Below are 17,471 nucleotides of genomic sequence, written 5' to 3'. Positions count from 1 at the left end.
TCTATCTCCTCCGTCAACCCGACCTGGTACGGATCCCACACTGATGAGCAATATTCAAGTATAGGTCGAACGATTGTTTTGTAAGCCACCTCCTTTGTTGATGGACTACATTTTCTAAGCACTCTCCCAATGAATCTCAACCTGGTACCCGCCTTACCAACAATTAGTTTTATATGATCATTCCACTTCAAATCGTTCCGTACGCATACTCCCAGATATTTTACAGAAGTAACTGCTACCAGTGTTTGTTCCGCTATCATATAATCATACAATAAAGGATCCTTCTTTCTATGTATTCGCAATACATTACATTTGTCTATGTTAAGGGTCAGTTGCCACTCCCTGCACCAAGTGCCTATCCGCTGCAGATCTTCCTGTATTTCGCTACAATTTTCTAATGCAGCAACTTCTCTGTATACTACAGCATCATCCGCGAAAAGCCGCATGGAACTTCCGACACTATCTACTAAGTCATTTATATATATTGTGAAAAGCAATGGTCCCATAACACTCCCCTGTGGCACGCCAGAGGTTACTTTAACGTCTGTAGACGTCTCTCCATTGATAACAACATGCTGTGTTCTGTTTGCTAAAAACTCTTCAATCCAGCCACACAGCTGGTCTGATATTCCGTAGGCTCTTACTTTGTTTATCAGGCGACAGTGCGGAACTGTATCGAACGCCTTCCGGAAGTCAAGAAAAATAGCATCTACCTGGGAGCCTGTATCTAATATTTTCTGGGTCTCATGAACAAATAAGGCGAGTTGGGTCTCACACGATCGCTGTTTCCGGAATCCATGTTGATTCCTACATAGTAGATTCTGGGTTTCCAGAAATGACATGATACGCGAGCAAAAAACATGTTCTAAAATTCTACAAGAGATCGACGTAAGAGATATAGGTCTATAGTTTTGCGCATCTGCTCGACGACCCTTCTTGAAGACTGGGACTATCTGTGCTCTTTTCCAATCATTTGGAACCCTCCGTTCCTCTAGAGACTTGCGGTACACGGCTGTTAGAAGGGGGGCTAGTTCTTTCGCGTACTCTGTGTAGAATCGAATTGGTATCCCGTCAGGTCCAGTGGACTTTCCTCTATTGAGTGATTCCAGTTGCTTTTCTATTCCTTGGACACTTATTTCGATGTCAGCCATTTTTTCGTTTGTGCGAGGATTTAGAGAAGGAACTGCAGTGCGGTCTTCCTCTGTGAAACAGCTTTGGAAAAAGGTGTTTAGTATTTCAGCTTTACGCGAGTCATCCTCTGTTTCAATGCCATCATCATCCCGTAGTGTCTGGATATGCTGTTTCGAGCCACTTACTGATTTAACGTAAGACCAGAACTTCCTAGGATTTTCTGTCAAGTCGGTACATAGAATTTTACTTTCGAATTCAATGAACGCTTCACGCATAGCCCTCCTTACACTAACTTTGACATCGTTTAGCTTCTGTTTGTCTGAGAGGTTTTGGCTGCGTTTAAACTTGGAGTGGAGCTCTCTTTGCTTTCACAGTAGTTTCCTAACTTTGTTGTTGTACCACGGTGGGTTTTTCCCGTCCCTCACAGTTTTACTCGGCACGTACCTGTCTAAAACGCATTTTACGATTGCCTTGAACTTTTTCCATAAACACTCAACATTGTCAGTGTCGGAACAGAAATTTTCGTTTTGATCTGTTAGGTAGTCTGAAATCTGCCTTCTATTACTCTTGCTAAACAGATAAACCTTCCTCCCTTTTTTTTGTATTCCTATTAACTTCCATAGACGTAGATGTAAGAGCTGTCCTATCATCTTCCCTCCACCACCTACGCTAGTATGGCCACAGGTTTCTCCTGTCCCATCAAAGACCAGGTTACCTGTGCTCTACAAACTAAGCTGCAACCACTGTGCTGTTTCCATGTGGGCATGACAACTATGATCTGTCTGCCCATATTAAAGGCAGCCGTCAAACTGTGGTCAGGAGACATTTGGACCAGCCAGTTGCTGAACACCATCTGGATCCTCCCGGCGGTCATCAGTTGTTCTTAATTGTGCATATGGGAATTCTCCCTGCAATACATCCTACATTTCTGTAATCCCACTTGGCGTCAACCTCTGCTAATCCCTGTCGTCATGTACCTATCCCCTTCCTTGCTTCTATTCCAGTACTTATTTTTCTGAGACATGGAAAAGAGTTTGCTGTGTACAAGGGTCACTCCAAAAGAAATGCGCACTATTTTTTTTTAAATTCATCTCTTAATCTACATGTTTGAAAGTTTTACAGTGTGTAGATACATCCTTTAGGAACAATATTTTCATTTCTCCGCATAATTTCCATGCCTCTCAACTGCTGTACGCTATCTTGGAACCAGCGCCTGTATACTCGCACAGTAAAATTCGGGACCAACCTGTTGGAGCCACTGTTTGGCAGCATGCACAAGGGAGTCATCATCTTCAAACCTTGTTCCACGAAGAGAGTCTTTCAGTTCCCCAAAGAGATGATAAGAGCCAGGTCAGGACTGTAAGGCGGGCGTTTCAGTGTTGTCCATCTGAGTTTTGTGATCGCTTCCATGGTTTTTTTACTGACATGTGACAGTGCATTGTCGTGCAACAACAAAACATCCTGCTTTTGCCGATGTGGCCGAACACTACTCAGTCGAGCTTGAAGTTTCTTCAGTGTCGTCACATATGCATCAGAATATATGGTGGTTCCATTTGGCATGATGTCCACAAGCAAGAGTCCTTCCGAATCATAAAACATCGTAGCCATAACTTTTCCGGTAAAAGGTGTGGTTTTGAATTTTTTTTCTTGGGTGAATTTGCATGATGCCACTCCATTGATTGCCTCTTCATCTCTGGTGAAAAATGATGGAGCCATGTTTCATCACCTGTCACAGTTCTTCCAAGAAATTCATCTCCATCATTCTCATACTGTTCCAAAAGTTCACTGCATACCGTTTTTCTTGTTTCTTTGTGAGCTACTGTCAACATCCTGGGAACCCACCCAGCACAAACCTTTTTCATCGCCAACACTTTCAGTATTCTGCAAACACTTCCTTCCCCTATCCCAATGTAGTGACAATTCGTTCACTGTGATGCATCTGTCAGCAGTAACCAGTTTGTTAACTCTTTGCACATTGTCTGGAGTGTGTGCAGTACGAGGCCTGCTGCTGCGAGGACAATCCTCAATATTGTCATGCCCGCTTTCATCACGTAACCTGCTTGCCCAATGACTAACTGTACTGTGATATGAGAGCACGTTGCTTCTGATGAACGTCAAGTGTAGCAGCCATCTTGAAGACACGCTGTGACGGCGCCACTCACGGGAAGAGGTTGAACTAAATTTGAAAACAAGTGGGAAGGATGTATCTACACACTGTAAAACTTTCACACATGCAGAATGAAAATTGTGTTTTTACAAAGATAGTGTGCATTTCTTTTGGAGTGACCCTCGTTCCTCATGAAGAGGGTAATTGGCGGATTGCTACTTCTTACAACTGGACATTACCTAAGTACATCACAGTGGGATTAATCCATCTTGAGGTAAAACGTTATAGCTCAAATGCCATATGTTGCTGAAACTAAAAAATTCGGACACACAGTAGTTGCATGTAGAAGCTAAGCAACTCATGGACCAGCTGTACACAAATGAGGTGCACACAGTTTCTATACTCCAATTAGCATGAACGTTGTGAATCACTAGTATGGAGTAAGGACTGTCTCCTGTTTGCTGTGGAGCAAAAATCACCAAATGAATATCTTACAGTGAAGTTCCAGAGGCACTTAATGTGGAATAATAGCTACTGTTTGCTACATCAGTTACTTAATGACTGCATCAAAAATATGTAACACAACAGACTCATTATGATTGTTTCCTAATGTATCTTTCTTAATTTTCTTGGATCCATTATCAGATTGGAAGGGTAACAGTAAATCACACCACAAAAATAGCTCCCAAAATTTGGTGGATTATGGAAGGATTACAAATTGTGCAAGAATTGAGTTGTTTTGGGTTGGACATACATTAAGCACAGTGCTTCAAGACACACTTAAGAAACTTAACATTTTTGTACTAGTGTTCTACAGTTAGCACAAGCAAGTGCTCATTGGTGACAGTTGAAGTTGGACTTTCGTTTATATGTTTGCTAATGATGCCAGAGTGTGGCCACCAGTTTATAACCAGATGCCATAAGAAGGCATACATTGCTGACAATGAGCAGCCGGAGGATTCTCTAGACATAGAATCTCTCAACTTTCTTATGCAATGCTACCCTGCCCCCTTCATCGGTGCCCATGTTGTAACTTTTGCGACGGAGAGAGGGTCTAAGAAAACTCCATCATTCAAGGCTGTAATGTACAAAAGATGTGTAAAAAATGCAACTTATTTGATAGTGATTAAGTAGTACCACATTTTACAGTATAAGATAAATAAAAATCTCAGCCATGTTCAATCTGAAATATTTATTCAGACAATAAAAATTTTAATGTTAAATGTCAGGTAGTACATTAAAACTACCTTTGGATTGATTAAAAATGTGCCAATTTACTTTGGTGATGCTGAAGGTACAACTGGGCTGTAAAATTAAAGATATAATAAAGTTTTTGAGAACAGGTGATGGGAATGATAATTACACGTAGATGGCGGACAGAAAGTTTCTCCCTGAAGTATTTTGGAATATTTTTAGTAAATAGCATTTTTTTTACGGAAACACATTTCTACATTTGAATTAATGATTTGAAGAGTTGTTTGTTCACTTCTCAGTATTTTACATTTGTGACCCTGGTTATGTAAACATTCTTCAAATCATCTGCCAAAACTCTCAGCAAGCAAAGCACTGCTATCTTTTCAGTGGAGACTGTGTCTAGTTTCTCCTAAATATATGCAATAAGCTGGTCTCCATTGCATGGATTGAGGTTCTTTGAAGACTGTATCCTCTAGTCAGGTCCATAGGTACTGTACAGGGTTTAAGTCTGGACTGTTTCCAGGCCAGTCAGTGTGAGCAATTTTGGTGAGACATTCCACTTAAATGGAAGCATTGAATATGGGAATGAACATGTTATGTTCCCATTTTTTAATGATATTTAAAAATGACAAAAATGTAAATAACCACAGAGTGGTACACATACAAAGTTTAAAATTAATTTAAATACGTTTTGTGTAAATTCTTTACATTGTAGCAAATTAAATTTTTACAGCACTGTCTTTTCATCTCCAGGATTGAAATTTAGAGAACATAATTTTTCTGTTATTTCATTTAGCAAAAAAGCAACAATATGTGAAAAAATACTGAATGACAAATTTTCGTTAACTTACTAAGTAAAGGTGTGTTAAAGTTGTGAAAATGATCTGCTTTCAAGAAGTGCACCATGACAGCACCACTTGCTGCCAGCAGCAGACATATTAACTGTGGGAATATGTTCACTGTCATTCATCAAGCAATGCAGACTAGCATAAAATTCCTACAGCCAACACCATCTGTTGTTGTAAAATGGCACTGACTCCAGAAGCATTAAACCTGAACAGCCCTGTTAATAAAAAATAGGCCAGGTGCAAATAGGAATTGTGCACTGAGGGTTCTGTACAAGCTTAATTATTTGTAGAGACAGTTCATCCATCCTGGAAATTGACAATCTCGGTGATTTTTGCCTATTGTCAACATTGATACTGGCAAGAGTTCGCTCTTGTGAATTCAAAGTCTTTCAAGAATGTTTTAAGTGTGAAATCAGATAACAGATGATGGAAGAAATAATTTTTGTGTGCGAGATAATGGCAAATTGACAATATTTGGATTATTTCCTTTACATGTACTGTGAAACTTTACTTCCTGCCAAATTTCAGGAGTCTATTCAATGGGAAGTGTGCTATAGGTTTTAATGAGTAAGTTTGTGAATAGCGATATGTTATATGACATAAATGTTTGTATCTTTCAATTGTGAATATCCAACAGCTATATGATTTACTGGGGATGTATGAAAATTTGTGCCGGTCTGGGACACTGGCCTACTGTCTTTTGATTGGATTACCTTAGAAGCTTCAACTTTTTTGCACCACCAGAGCACTCTAAACCTTACTGTGTGACATAAATTTCAACTTGATACATCTTCACAGTACTGAGATTAAGGGTTTTTAACAGTCAAGCAGACACAAACAACTAAGTGATCCTATAAGGGTTCCAGTTTGACTGACTGAGGTAAGGAAGCCTAAAAAGGGAGAAACTTTCTGTCCACCATGTAGATGTCTAGTACTTTTTGCAGAAAGTAAACTGAAGATTTTGTTTGCTTATAGAAAATTTGTCTACTGTGTCTTCCAAGTTACTATTCTATTCCTGTTCTGTGAAAATTTAATAAATATAAATTTGAAATGTGTCCTTCAGTATGTTTCTCAGCTATGTGTTTTGTTGGCTGAGGGTGCTAAATGATTTGTCAGCTTTGCATATTTTGATTCATTTGTCACATAATTCAGTACAGCCCTCTTAACCAAAGGAGGAAAAAAGTAATTTCTGAAATAGTCACTTAACTTCGGTGTAACAGAACATGTTTCGCCTTAAAGCATATCAGGTTCTGATTTCCACTTAAGGATTTTCATTGCTATAAAACACTCAGTTCTTTCGCAGTGTTGATTAAAATGGCTTCATTTATATTTTTCATAATGTTGGGATGAATGAAAGTTGTATTGTTTTTTGTAATACTGAATTCAAGTGACATAATTAGTGTAGGCGGGAAAAATTCTGAATTCAGTGCACCACATCAGTTTTGTTTTCAATTTATTGCGTATTTGTAGTTACATAGTATGGGTTTAAAGAGCAAAAATTTTGTTAATCACTCATAGTTTTATTTTTCAGCAACTGCAGTAAGAAATAAATAACTAATCGTATGCGATACATGTAGGCCCACCTTGGTTTCCATTCCTAAGTCAAAACACCTACAGTGCTTACCACTTTATTAACACCCTCTTGTGAACAGTCTCACAAAAGCTGACAGTAATGCTTTGCTTTATTTGCTGCTCTATTTGATGCAGTTGTTGTTCTCCATACTTCAACATGAACATACACTTACAGCTTCAATGAAATCTTGAAAAGGCTCTAGCCCTGTTTCATTTTCTAGATTATTTTAGTGTTCATAATGTGATTTGGGGCCTTTGCCAACAAGTGCCACTGTGAAAAACTTTTGGCCCCATAGAGGACATGTGTGTCCCGAACAGAGAAGATGGGATACATTTCAGCTATGCTACAGGCCATTCTTAGTCAAAAGAAGTTCATGATTTGCTTTCACATGAAAAATTCCCAATGTGGCTTCACCTATTGCATGTGGAAGTGCATGCACCTGACAGAGAAACCGTTAATGGCCTTAACTGCTCCTGTAATTCTCTTTGTCCCCAGTTACTTCAGCTACAACCATGTGATCACTGCCGTATTAAACAGATGCATAATATTATGAAACACGTGTCATGTAAGTTCAAATCGAATTACGGTTTTTAAATTTCTACTTTTTGCCTTCTTGCTAGGATCTATAAGACTGTTCGGTCCAGAACTTTGTTGCTTCTGACTAGACTCCTGGTCCAGCATTGTTCTCAGATATTGTAATATGCCTAAGTGCCTGGTGTTGGACCATCCATTCAGGGACACTTGTAGTGTCTATTTGTTTCCTTGTTAGTAAGGTGCCTCATTGTAATGTCTTTGTTGAACTAGGATGTAAATGCCTGTGTATTAATTGCACTCTCTTAGGAGACACTTTCTGCTGTGGGTAATGGGAGTAGCTGAATCAACAAGTCACAAGATGGTGTACACTTTCTTACCAATGATTACATGTTTTGAATCATTAGCAACCTTAGCTCCACATACAATGCAGTGTGTACTAGACTGTTACCATTCTCTATTGTTGTAGCTGCGATGGGCTTTATTTTGTGTTTTGTTAATGTGTTTGATGTCTGCTTCTGGAAACATCAGACGAACTGCTAAACTCGGTGCTGTGCACTTACAAAGTCAATATAGTATGGCAGTGAGGGGAAAGTTGTCAGTGCCAGTCAAGTACATTAGATTTTGTATTAATTCAACTAGGTCCATCAGTGCTGTGTTGATAGTCTTAGTGTGCAAGTAGAAAAATTCACACAATATTCTAATTGGGTTTCCTCAAAGTTTTTGCTGTTTCACTCTGTACTGCCCCATCATTAGAATCTGCTAATTTATGTGAAAATATTCCTGCCTTATTAACAGAAGGTATTTATATCAGTGATGGTACATATTTATGTGGTTGTTAATTGTTCTGGACACAAATGATACTGTAGTTTTACGATTGTAGGTAGTTACTAACAATGTGTACATGCTGAGTGATCAGTTGATGTAGTAGTCTATCACCTCAGTTATTATTCCTTTACGCACTGGAGGCAAGCAGCCTGTGTCGGGGTGGGTTTTGAACCATTGTTTGCCCTCTGTAACAGGACTGTGGTGAGAGATTTTGTAAGATGTTCTATCTTTCTGTGCTTTCACAGCTTTGCCTGGTCTTGTGTACTATTTGTCATTTCCACATTTTGTGATAAGTGTAAGCTAATTTAAATCATTAATTACATTGTTGAGTGTGATTTTCCTTCCGAATTCCCTCCTGCAGATGAAAAATACCAAGAAAAAGCCCAGGAGCTGGCAAAACTTCACAAGGAAATGGACTCAAGAGAACAGGAAGCAAGTGTACCAAATGACAAAAATTGTAAATGTGAAATGTCACAGAAACTGAAGCGTGAATTGAAGTCCACACAGAATTATGTGAAAGTATTAGAAGATAAAATGTCTGATGCAGAGGGAGTAAACTATAAACTGGAAAAGCGGGTAATATTATATATACATCGCCTTATATGGCTTTGTGTTGCTTTACCTATCAATGTTACATTTCCACAACTATCTGTGTAGGTCAGTTTATCCAAAAGAAAATATTTCTGCAGTATTATTGGTGTTGTATTTGTCAGTAGTTAGATAATACACCTAATTAGTAATTTCAGTAGCTTCTAATTGTGAAGAACTTATAATTTTTCTGATTAAACCAAGCTACTGGGTACCTTTCTTCCTTCTTGGGTTGAATCTCCTTCCTAGTTGCCCTCCCTCTCTGTCCCCACTACTTCCCCTCTGCCCCGTCCTGTCTCTCAGTGTCCTTGTGTACATCAGTCCAGCTATCCTGGTTTTGTATTTCTTATGGTTTTTGTTCCTCTTCTTTTTCTTCCTCACCTTTCCATTGTAGCATTTTTGTTCCCCCTTTGGGGTTTGACCTCCCCTTCCAAAGTTTGTCTCTGTAGTGTGAGCCAACTGGGAAGAACGCCTTACGTAGTGACTTCTTCATGTAGCTTTACTAGCTCTTCCATCTCTTACTTGATGCAAATGTCCTTTAAACAATGTATAGCTAGCACGAACTAGTCCATGTGGTGAGGTCGTTATGTACTCATTTAGTTGAGCCTTTTGACAACACTGGGATCACACTTCTAATACCTGAGCTGCTACATCTCCATGTGTGCATCATTGGAGTGGTTGATTGTCATCTTGGAACATCTGAACTCATGGCAACACCTGCCATCCCATAAGGCCCCCCCCCCCCTCGCCCTTGGGTTCGGGGGTAAGAGTAGGCCTGCGGTATTCCTGCCTGTCGTAAGAGGCGACTAAAAGGAGTCTCAAACGTTTCGGCCTATATGTGATGGTCCCCTAAGGGGTTTGACCACTACATTTCAAAATTTTCTGTTAGTGCATACCATTTGGGGAAGGACGCCTTACGTGGTGCATTATATATCAATCTTGCCCTAAGATCTCAATATAATGGAAGGAAACATTCCACGTGGGAAAAATTATATATAAATACAAAGATGAGGTGACTTACCGAACAAAAACGCTGGCAGGTCGATAGACACACAAACAAACACAAACATACACACAAAATTCAAGCTTTCGCAACAAATTGTTGCCTCATCAGGAAAGAGGGAAGGAGAGGGGAAGACGAAAGGAAGTGGGTTTTAAAGGAGAGGGTAAGGAGTCATTCCAATCCCGGGAGCGGAAAGACTTACCTTAGGGGGAAAAAAGGACAGGTATACACTCGCACACACGCACATATCCATCCACACATACAGACACAAGCAGTGTGTCTGTATGTGTGGATGGATATGTGCGTGTGTGCGAGTGTATACCTGTCCTTTTTTCCCCCTAAGGTAAGTCTTTCCGCTCCCGGGATTGGAACGACTCCTTACCCTCTCCTTTAAAACCCACTTCCTTTCGTCTTCCCCTCTCCTTCCCTCTTTCCTGATGAGGCAACAATTTGTTGCGAAAGCTTGAATTTTGTGTGTATGTTTGTGTTTGTTTGTGTGTCTATCGACCTGCCAGCGTTTTTGTTCGGTAAGTCACCTCATCTTTGTATTTATATATAATTTTGCCCTAAGATCTGGCACGTTCGTTATTGTCATGGAGTTGGACTCCCATCGAGCTTCCGGGGCACTTCGGCTGTGTTCCGGGTAGCATAAATTCCCTCCATTGTGCACTTCCATCTTTGCCTTTGTGATATACATGAATATTCGACACCCGATATCCAGTACGGTAGCCAGTCCGTTGTGTGGGGTCATCATGTACCGTCTTGGTGGTAGCCCCCTGACTATACAGGGATCGCACTGCTGATGCCTGAGCTGCTAGCTCCTCATGTATGCCGAGGAGTAGATGCCTATCCCTCTGGGGCATCAGGACTCCCGGCAAAGGCCATCCTGCCAGGTCGTCTTTGCTGTGGCTGGGTGGCGCCCGTGGGGAGAGCCCTTGGTCGGAGTGGGTGGCATCAGGGCGGATGACCCGCAATGAAGTGTTGTACATCGTCTCTCGCTGGTGGGCCTCCATCAGCAGTCTCTAAGCGATCAAGGTCTAACCTCAACGGCAAGAAATACGATCCAAGATCATTTCCCTCCCTGGCCACTCCATGGGAGGAACGTATGGCTAAAGAAGGCAGTGGAGATTATTCACCCCGGTACCTCGTCTGTATGCGAGTTGATGGTGAATCATTTATATTGACGAAACCTCAGTTTTTTGTGGAGCATGTGGAGGACAAGTTCGGGGAGGTGGAGGGCTTGTCCAAAATGCGCTCTGGTTCAGCTCTCATCAAAACAGCATCCTCTGCCCAGTCACGGAGGTTGCTCGCTTGTGACAAGTTGGGGGATGTTTCCGTTAGCATCACACCCCATAAGAGTATAAACATGGTGCATGGTATTATCTTCCACAGGGATCTTCTGCAGTCCGACGATGAACTACACGCCAACCTAGAACGACGAGGTGTTCACTTTGTCCGGCATGTCCATCGGGGTCCGAGGGATAATCAAGTAGCCACCTGTGCCTTTGTCTTGACCTTCGAGGGTGATGTATTAACCGAAAAGGTCAAGGTGATGGTTTGCCGCTGTGATGTAAAGCCATATATCCCTCCTCCGATGCGGTGTTTTAAATGCTGGAAGTTTGGGCACATGTCATCCAGATGTACTTCCGCCTTCACGTGTCAAGATTGTGGACGTCCTTCGCATCCCAATACTCAATGTCTCGATGTGCCCCATCTCCCATCTGTGTTAACTGCGGAGAAAACCATTCCCCCTGCTCACCGGACTGTAGGATATTCTAGAAAGAACGGAAGATAATGGAATATAAGACCCTGAACCGCCTGACCTACACCGAGGCTAAGCGGAAATATGAGAGGCTACATCCAGTGCCATTGACATCAACCTATGCCGCTGCTGCGACAACGGTTCTATCATCTCCCGTGTCATCATGTGCAGTTGGCTCTACGATCTGTCAAATTCCACCAGCCCCCTTGATTGTGGGGGGCACTTCACTCCCTGTTGCTCCTGCTCCATCTACTTCAGGAGCAACCCCCGCCCCCCTCCCCTACCATCGGGGACATCAGTTCCCCCTTCCCATCCGGAGAAGTGTAAGGCTTCTTGCTGAGCTCTGACAGCTTCTCAGCCTTCACCTTTTCTTCTGCATTGCTCTTCAAGAAACTTGGTTTCCGGCAATGCAAACCCCCGCCCTCCGTGGCTATCGGGGTTATTATAAGAACCGGGCAGATTACGAAAGGGTGTCTGGTGGCGTCTGCATCTATGTCCTTCACTCTCTTCACAGCGAGTCTGTCCCTCTACAAACACCTTTAGAGGCTGTCGCTGTTCGGGTGTGGACGCCGCAGGCTGTTACTGTCTGCAGTCTCTATCTTCCACCTGATGATGATGTCCCGCAGCATGTCCTGGCGGCGCTGATAGCCCATTTGCCGCCACCTTTCCTGTTACTGGGCGACTTCAACGCCCATAACCCTCTGTGGGGTGGGTCAGTGGCAACAGGTTGAGGCGCCACCATTGAGCCTGTATTGTCACAGCTCGAACTTTCCATTTTAAATGATGGTGCTTTCACACATTTCAGTGGGGCACATGGCATGTACTCCGCCATCGACCTTTCAATCTGCAGCCCTAGCCTCTTACCGTCTGTCCAATGGAGTGTACATGATGACCTGTGTAGTAGTGACCACTTTCCGGTCATTCTGTCACTGCCACAGCGTCACTCTTCTGGGCACCCTTGCAGATGGGCTATGAATAAGGCTGACTGGGACTTGTTCTCCTCTATTGCCACTATTGAGCCTCTGTCTAATGAAGCCATTGATGCAGTGGTTCACTCGGTCACCACCGCCATCGTTAGCGCTGCAGAATCTGCCGTTCCCCGTTCTTCTGGGTCCCCTCGGCGGAGGACTGTGCCTTGGTGGTCGCCTGCGATCACAGAGGCGATTAAAGATCGCAGACGGGCGCTCCAGCGTCACAAGCGGCATCCATCTTTAGAAAACCTCGTCGCCTTTAAACGGCTCGGTGCACGGGCCCGCCATTCGCTAACACAAGCAGGAGTGTTGGGAACGGTATGTCTCCACCATTGGCCTCCATGTCTCTCCATCGCAGGTCTGGGCCAAGATTAGATGTGTCTATGGCTATTGGACCCCTGTCAGTGTTCCTGAGCTGTCACTGAATGGGGCAGTTTGTACTGACTCCAACATAATTGCCAACCGCTTAGCAGACCATTTTGCTCTCGGTTCCGCATCTGTGAATTACCTACCAGCATTCCGCTCCATTAAAGAGCGGTTGGAACATCGGAGCCTTTCATTTCAAACACGCCATCCTGAATCCTACAATGTCCCATTCACTGATTGGGAATTCCACAGTGCCCTAGCCGCTTGACCTGATACAGCTCCCGGGCCAGATCGCATCCACTGTCAGATGCTGAAACACCTGTCAGTGGACTGCCAGCGACACCTCCTCGACCTTTACAACTGCATCTGGGTCGAGAGTGAGTTTCCATCGCAATGGCGGGAAAGTATTGTTATCCCCATTTTGAAACCTGACAAGAGTCCATTGGAGGTGGACAGCTATCGCCCCATTAGCCTCACCAACGTTTTTTGCAAGTTGCTCGAATGCATGGTGAGCCGGAGGTTGAGCTGGGTGCTCGAGTCTCGGGGCCTTCTGGCTCCGTCTCAGGTTGGGTTCCGTAAAGGCTGCTCTGCCACCGACAATCTGGTGAGCCTGGAGTCAGCCATCCGTATGGCCTTTGCCTGCCGTCAGCACCTCGTCGCTGTCTTTTTTCACATGCGGAAGGCATACGATACGACGTGGCACCATCACATCCTCTCTACGCTTCACGGTTGGGGTCTTCGGGGTCCACTGCCGATTTTCCTACAAAATTTTCTGTCACATTGTACCTTCCGCCTCCCATAGTTCCTCCCGAGTTCAGGAGAATGGGGTACCACAGGGATCTGTCCTAAGTGTCTGCCTGTTTTTAATTGCAATTAACGGGCTCGCTGCGGCGGTGGGAACGTCTGTCTCAGCTTCCTTGTATGCTAACGACTTCTGCCTCTACTATAGCGCCACTGGCATCGCAGCTGCTGAACGTCAGCTGCAGGGCGCTATCCACAAGGTGCAGTCTTGGGCTGTAGCGCATGGCTTCCAGTTTTCGGCTGCTAAGACCTGCGTTATGCATTTCTGCCGGCTATGAACAGTTCACCCTGAGCCGTGGCTTTATCTTGCCGGCGAACTTCTTGCTGTGGTGGAGACACTTCGTTTTTTGGGTATGGTTTTTGGTACCTGGTTGACTTGGCTCCCACGTATTCGGCAGCCTAAACAGATGTGTTGGCGGCATCTTGATGCTCTGCGATGCTTGAGCCACACTAGCTGGGGTGCCGACCGCTCTACCCTCTTACGGCTCTACCAGGCATTAATCCAGTCCTGTGTGGATTATGGGAGCCTGGCTTACGGTTCAGCATCCCCATCTGCATTGCAGGTGCTGGACCCAATCCTTCACACTGGGATCCGACTTGCCACTGGTGCTTTCCGGACCAGCCCTGTGGACAGCATACTTGTGGAGGCAGGCGTCCCTCCACTGCGGTTACGGCGCCAACGTTTACTGGCCGCTTATGCTATGCATGTTTGTACCTTGCCCGGGCATCCTAATTATCGTCTCCTGTTCCTGCAGTCAGTCGTCCGTCTCCCAGAACGTCGGGCTCGGTCAGGTTGTATGATAGCAGTCCACGTCAGAGAGCTTCTCTCCGGCCTTGGGGTTTTCCCTCTTCCACCTCCTTTCCGGGCCCCTCTGCGTACACTGCCGTGGTGTGTGCCCCGCCCTTGCCATCGGCTCGAATTGGCACAGGGCCCGAAGGACTCAGTCCCTCTGAAGGCCTTTTGCCGCCGCTTTCATTCCATCCTTGCCACATATCAGGGCTCTGGCATTGTTTACACTGATGGTTTGATGGTTGCTGATCGTGTCGGTTATGCTCTCACTCTAGGGGACCATTCCGAACTACGTTCATTGCTGGCTGGCTGCAGCGTTTTCACTTCTGAGCTGGTTGCCATCTTTCGTGCCCTAGAGTATATCTGCTCCTGCTCAGGTGAGTCCTTCGTATCTGTAGCGACTCCCTGAGCGGTTTACGAGCTATCGACCAGTGTTTCCCTCGTTCTCGTCTGGTGATGGCTATCCAGGAGTCCCTGCATACTCTTGTCCGTTGGGGCTGCTCTGTGGTCTTTGTGTGGACCCCATGCCATGTTGGGATACCTGGCAATGAAAATGTTGACTGCCCCGCGAAACAGGCCACCAGTAAACCATCTCTGGACATTGGCCTCCCGGCGCCTGATTTGTGAGCACTTTTATGCCGCAAAGTTTTCGAACTTTGAGACCCTGAATGGCGCAGCCTAACCACACCAAACAAACTCCGTCCTATGAAGGAGACGACGGATGTGTGGCGGTCATCCCTGCGAGCCACTCGCAGGGACTCAGTAGTCCTTTGTTGGCTTCGCATTGGCCACACCCGCTTGACACACAGCCATTTACTGCAGCATGAGGACCCGCCTCCATGTCGATGTGGGTCGGCTTTCACGGTGGTCCACATTTTGTTGGCCTGTCCACTTTTAAGTGTGCTCAGGCAGACGTTTGCACTGCCTGATACACTCCCCGCCCTTTTACCTGATGACACTGCCATGGCAGGCTTAGTTTTGCGTTTTATTCGGGCTAGTGTTGATTCTGGCCTTTGGCCTACGATTTTAGACTGAGTTTTTAATGTGTCTCTCGGTGGCTGGCTTCTCCTTTTTTGTCTCTATGGTCGGCCAACCACTGTCACACACTGTGTGATTTTAATTTCTTTTGTCTGGACTCTGTCTGTCTTTGTTGTAATGTGTTGTCTGTTGTTGTCTCCATTATTCGTTTTTATTCTGTGTGGGTGTTTTGGAAAAAGGGACCGATGACCGTTGCAGTCTGGTCCCGTTAATCCCCCAAACCAACCAACCAACCAACCAACCATAAGCCCCTTGCTGTGGTTGTGTGACACTCCAGGGAAGAATCCGTGATCGGAGTGGGTAGCACAGGGCGGTCGATTTGCACATGAAACACATTAAGCTTCAAAAATCTGGTCATTCTTCTGTGGTCGCCCCTTCAGTTGGGAATGGATCTTTCAATTCTGCTTCTTATGAACCTGTGGCTTTACCTTCCCAGGCTACATCTAGGGAGGAGGGTCAAGCTCGCCAGCTTCGGGTACAACCCTCATCCAGTACATGATCTGCACCATGACTGTTGGGACACTGTCACCACTATCCAGCCATTATTTTTTGAGCAAACTATCAAAGACAAGTTTACCAAAGTGGAGTCTCTCAGTAACATGTGATTGGGTTCAATGTTGATCAAAACTACTTCTGGAGCATAGGGTCTGTGTTCTTCAAACTGATGAGGAACTCTTAGCCAGTCTGGAACAGAGGGGCATTATTTTGTTTAACGTGTTCAGGATGGCTGTAAGGACAATTGTGTCGATACCAGCGCATTTATTTTGGCATTTGAGGGGGGATATCCTCTCAGAGGTGGTCAAAGTTACGATTTGTCAGTGTGACATGAAGCCATACATCACACCACCCATGATGTGTTATCGGTGTTTGTGTTAAGAGCACTCGTCTTTCCACTGTGCAGCAGACCCTCTGCGTGTTGAATATAGATGCCCACTCCATGAGGGGGAACTCCTGTGTTCTGCTGTGTGGGTGCAGGGATGATTGCCTCTAAATCTGAGCCAGCAAATCAATATAAAATAGTTAAATGCCAACAGGGGCCTTATGTCAGTATTTTCATTTAGCAGTTAGTCATTGACATGCAGTACATGAACTCTAGAGGCTATCAGACTCTGATCCATGATAAATGCTACCACCATTTCTTTTAGATTTGTTTTTGGTGGGATCTGCCCTGAGCAAAACACAATTGTATCGTTTCTTCTGTTTCCCAGACATATTTCGCTGAAGTTTCTGCATCATCAGCAAGCTTTCATTTTCTTTCCATTAACCTGGAAAAAAGCTCTTTATTACGTGTACATACATAAATTTCAGTTACAAGATTATTTACAAATTTTGAAAACAAAGTTTTGTATATATACATTGTTACTACTTGCTGTGATTTTCCTGGGTTTCTATGTTTTTATTGCACTCAGTTTCTTTCACAATTTCTCATCTGAAACCATATAGAAAAGTTATTTACTTCAAAAATTGTACAGCTGGGAATTTTGCAGTTAGGCCTAACATCAAATAATTCTGTTTCTTTTTTAATTAATACTGTTTCTTTTTTAATTAATACCGTTTCTTTTTTTATTAACGCCGTTTCTTTTTTTTTTATTAACGCCGTTTCTTTTTTTTTTTATTAACGCCGTTTCTTTTTTTTTTTATTAATGCCGTTTCTTTTTTTTATTAACGCTGTTTCTTTTTTTTATTAACGCCGTTTCTTTTTTTTATTAAGGCCGTTTCTTTTTTTTTATTAACGCCTTTTTTTTATTAACGCCGTTTCTTTTTTATTAACGCTGCTTCTATTTTTATTATTAATGCTGTTTTTTTTATTAATGCTGTTTTTTATTAATGCTGTTTCTTTTTTTTAATTAATGCCGGTTCTCTCTCTCTCTCTCTCTCTCTCTCTCTCTCTCTCTCTCTCTCTCTTTTAATTTTTTTTTAATTTTTTTTTAAATTAAGTT

The 17,471-nt window shown here is 43.6% G+C and overlaps 1 protein-coding gene across 3 annotated transcripts in view; it reads left to right on the top strand.

Moving 5' to 3' along the window:
* LOC124798027 (myosin-9-like) overlaps positions 1–17,471 on the top strand; it is a 242,792-nt gene that overhangs the window by 55,857 nt on the left and 169,464 nt on the right. For all 3 annotated transcript variants that reach the window (XM_047261240.1, XM_047261239.1, XM_047261241.1), the window contains exon 7: positions 8,574–8,788. In XM_047261240.1, coding sequence (XP_047117196.1) covers positions 8,574–8,788 — 215 coding nt within the window. The remainder of the gene's footprint in view (positions 1–8,573; positions 8,789–17,471) is intronic.

The sequence above is a fragment of the Schistocerca piceifrons genome, chromosome 5, assembly GCF_021461385.2.
Source record: "Schistocerca piceifrons isolate TAMUIC-IGC-003096 chromosome 5, iqSchPice1.1, whole genome shotgun sequence".
Taxonomy (NCBI): domain Eukaryota; kingdom Metazoa; phylum Arthropoda; class Insecta; order Orthoptera; family Acrididae; genus Schistocerca; species Schistocerca piceifrons.
This window is presented reverse-complemented; position numbering and strand designations above follow the sequence as displayed.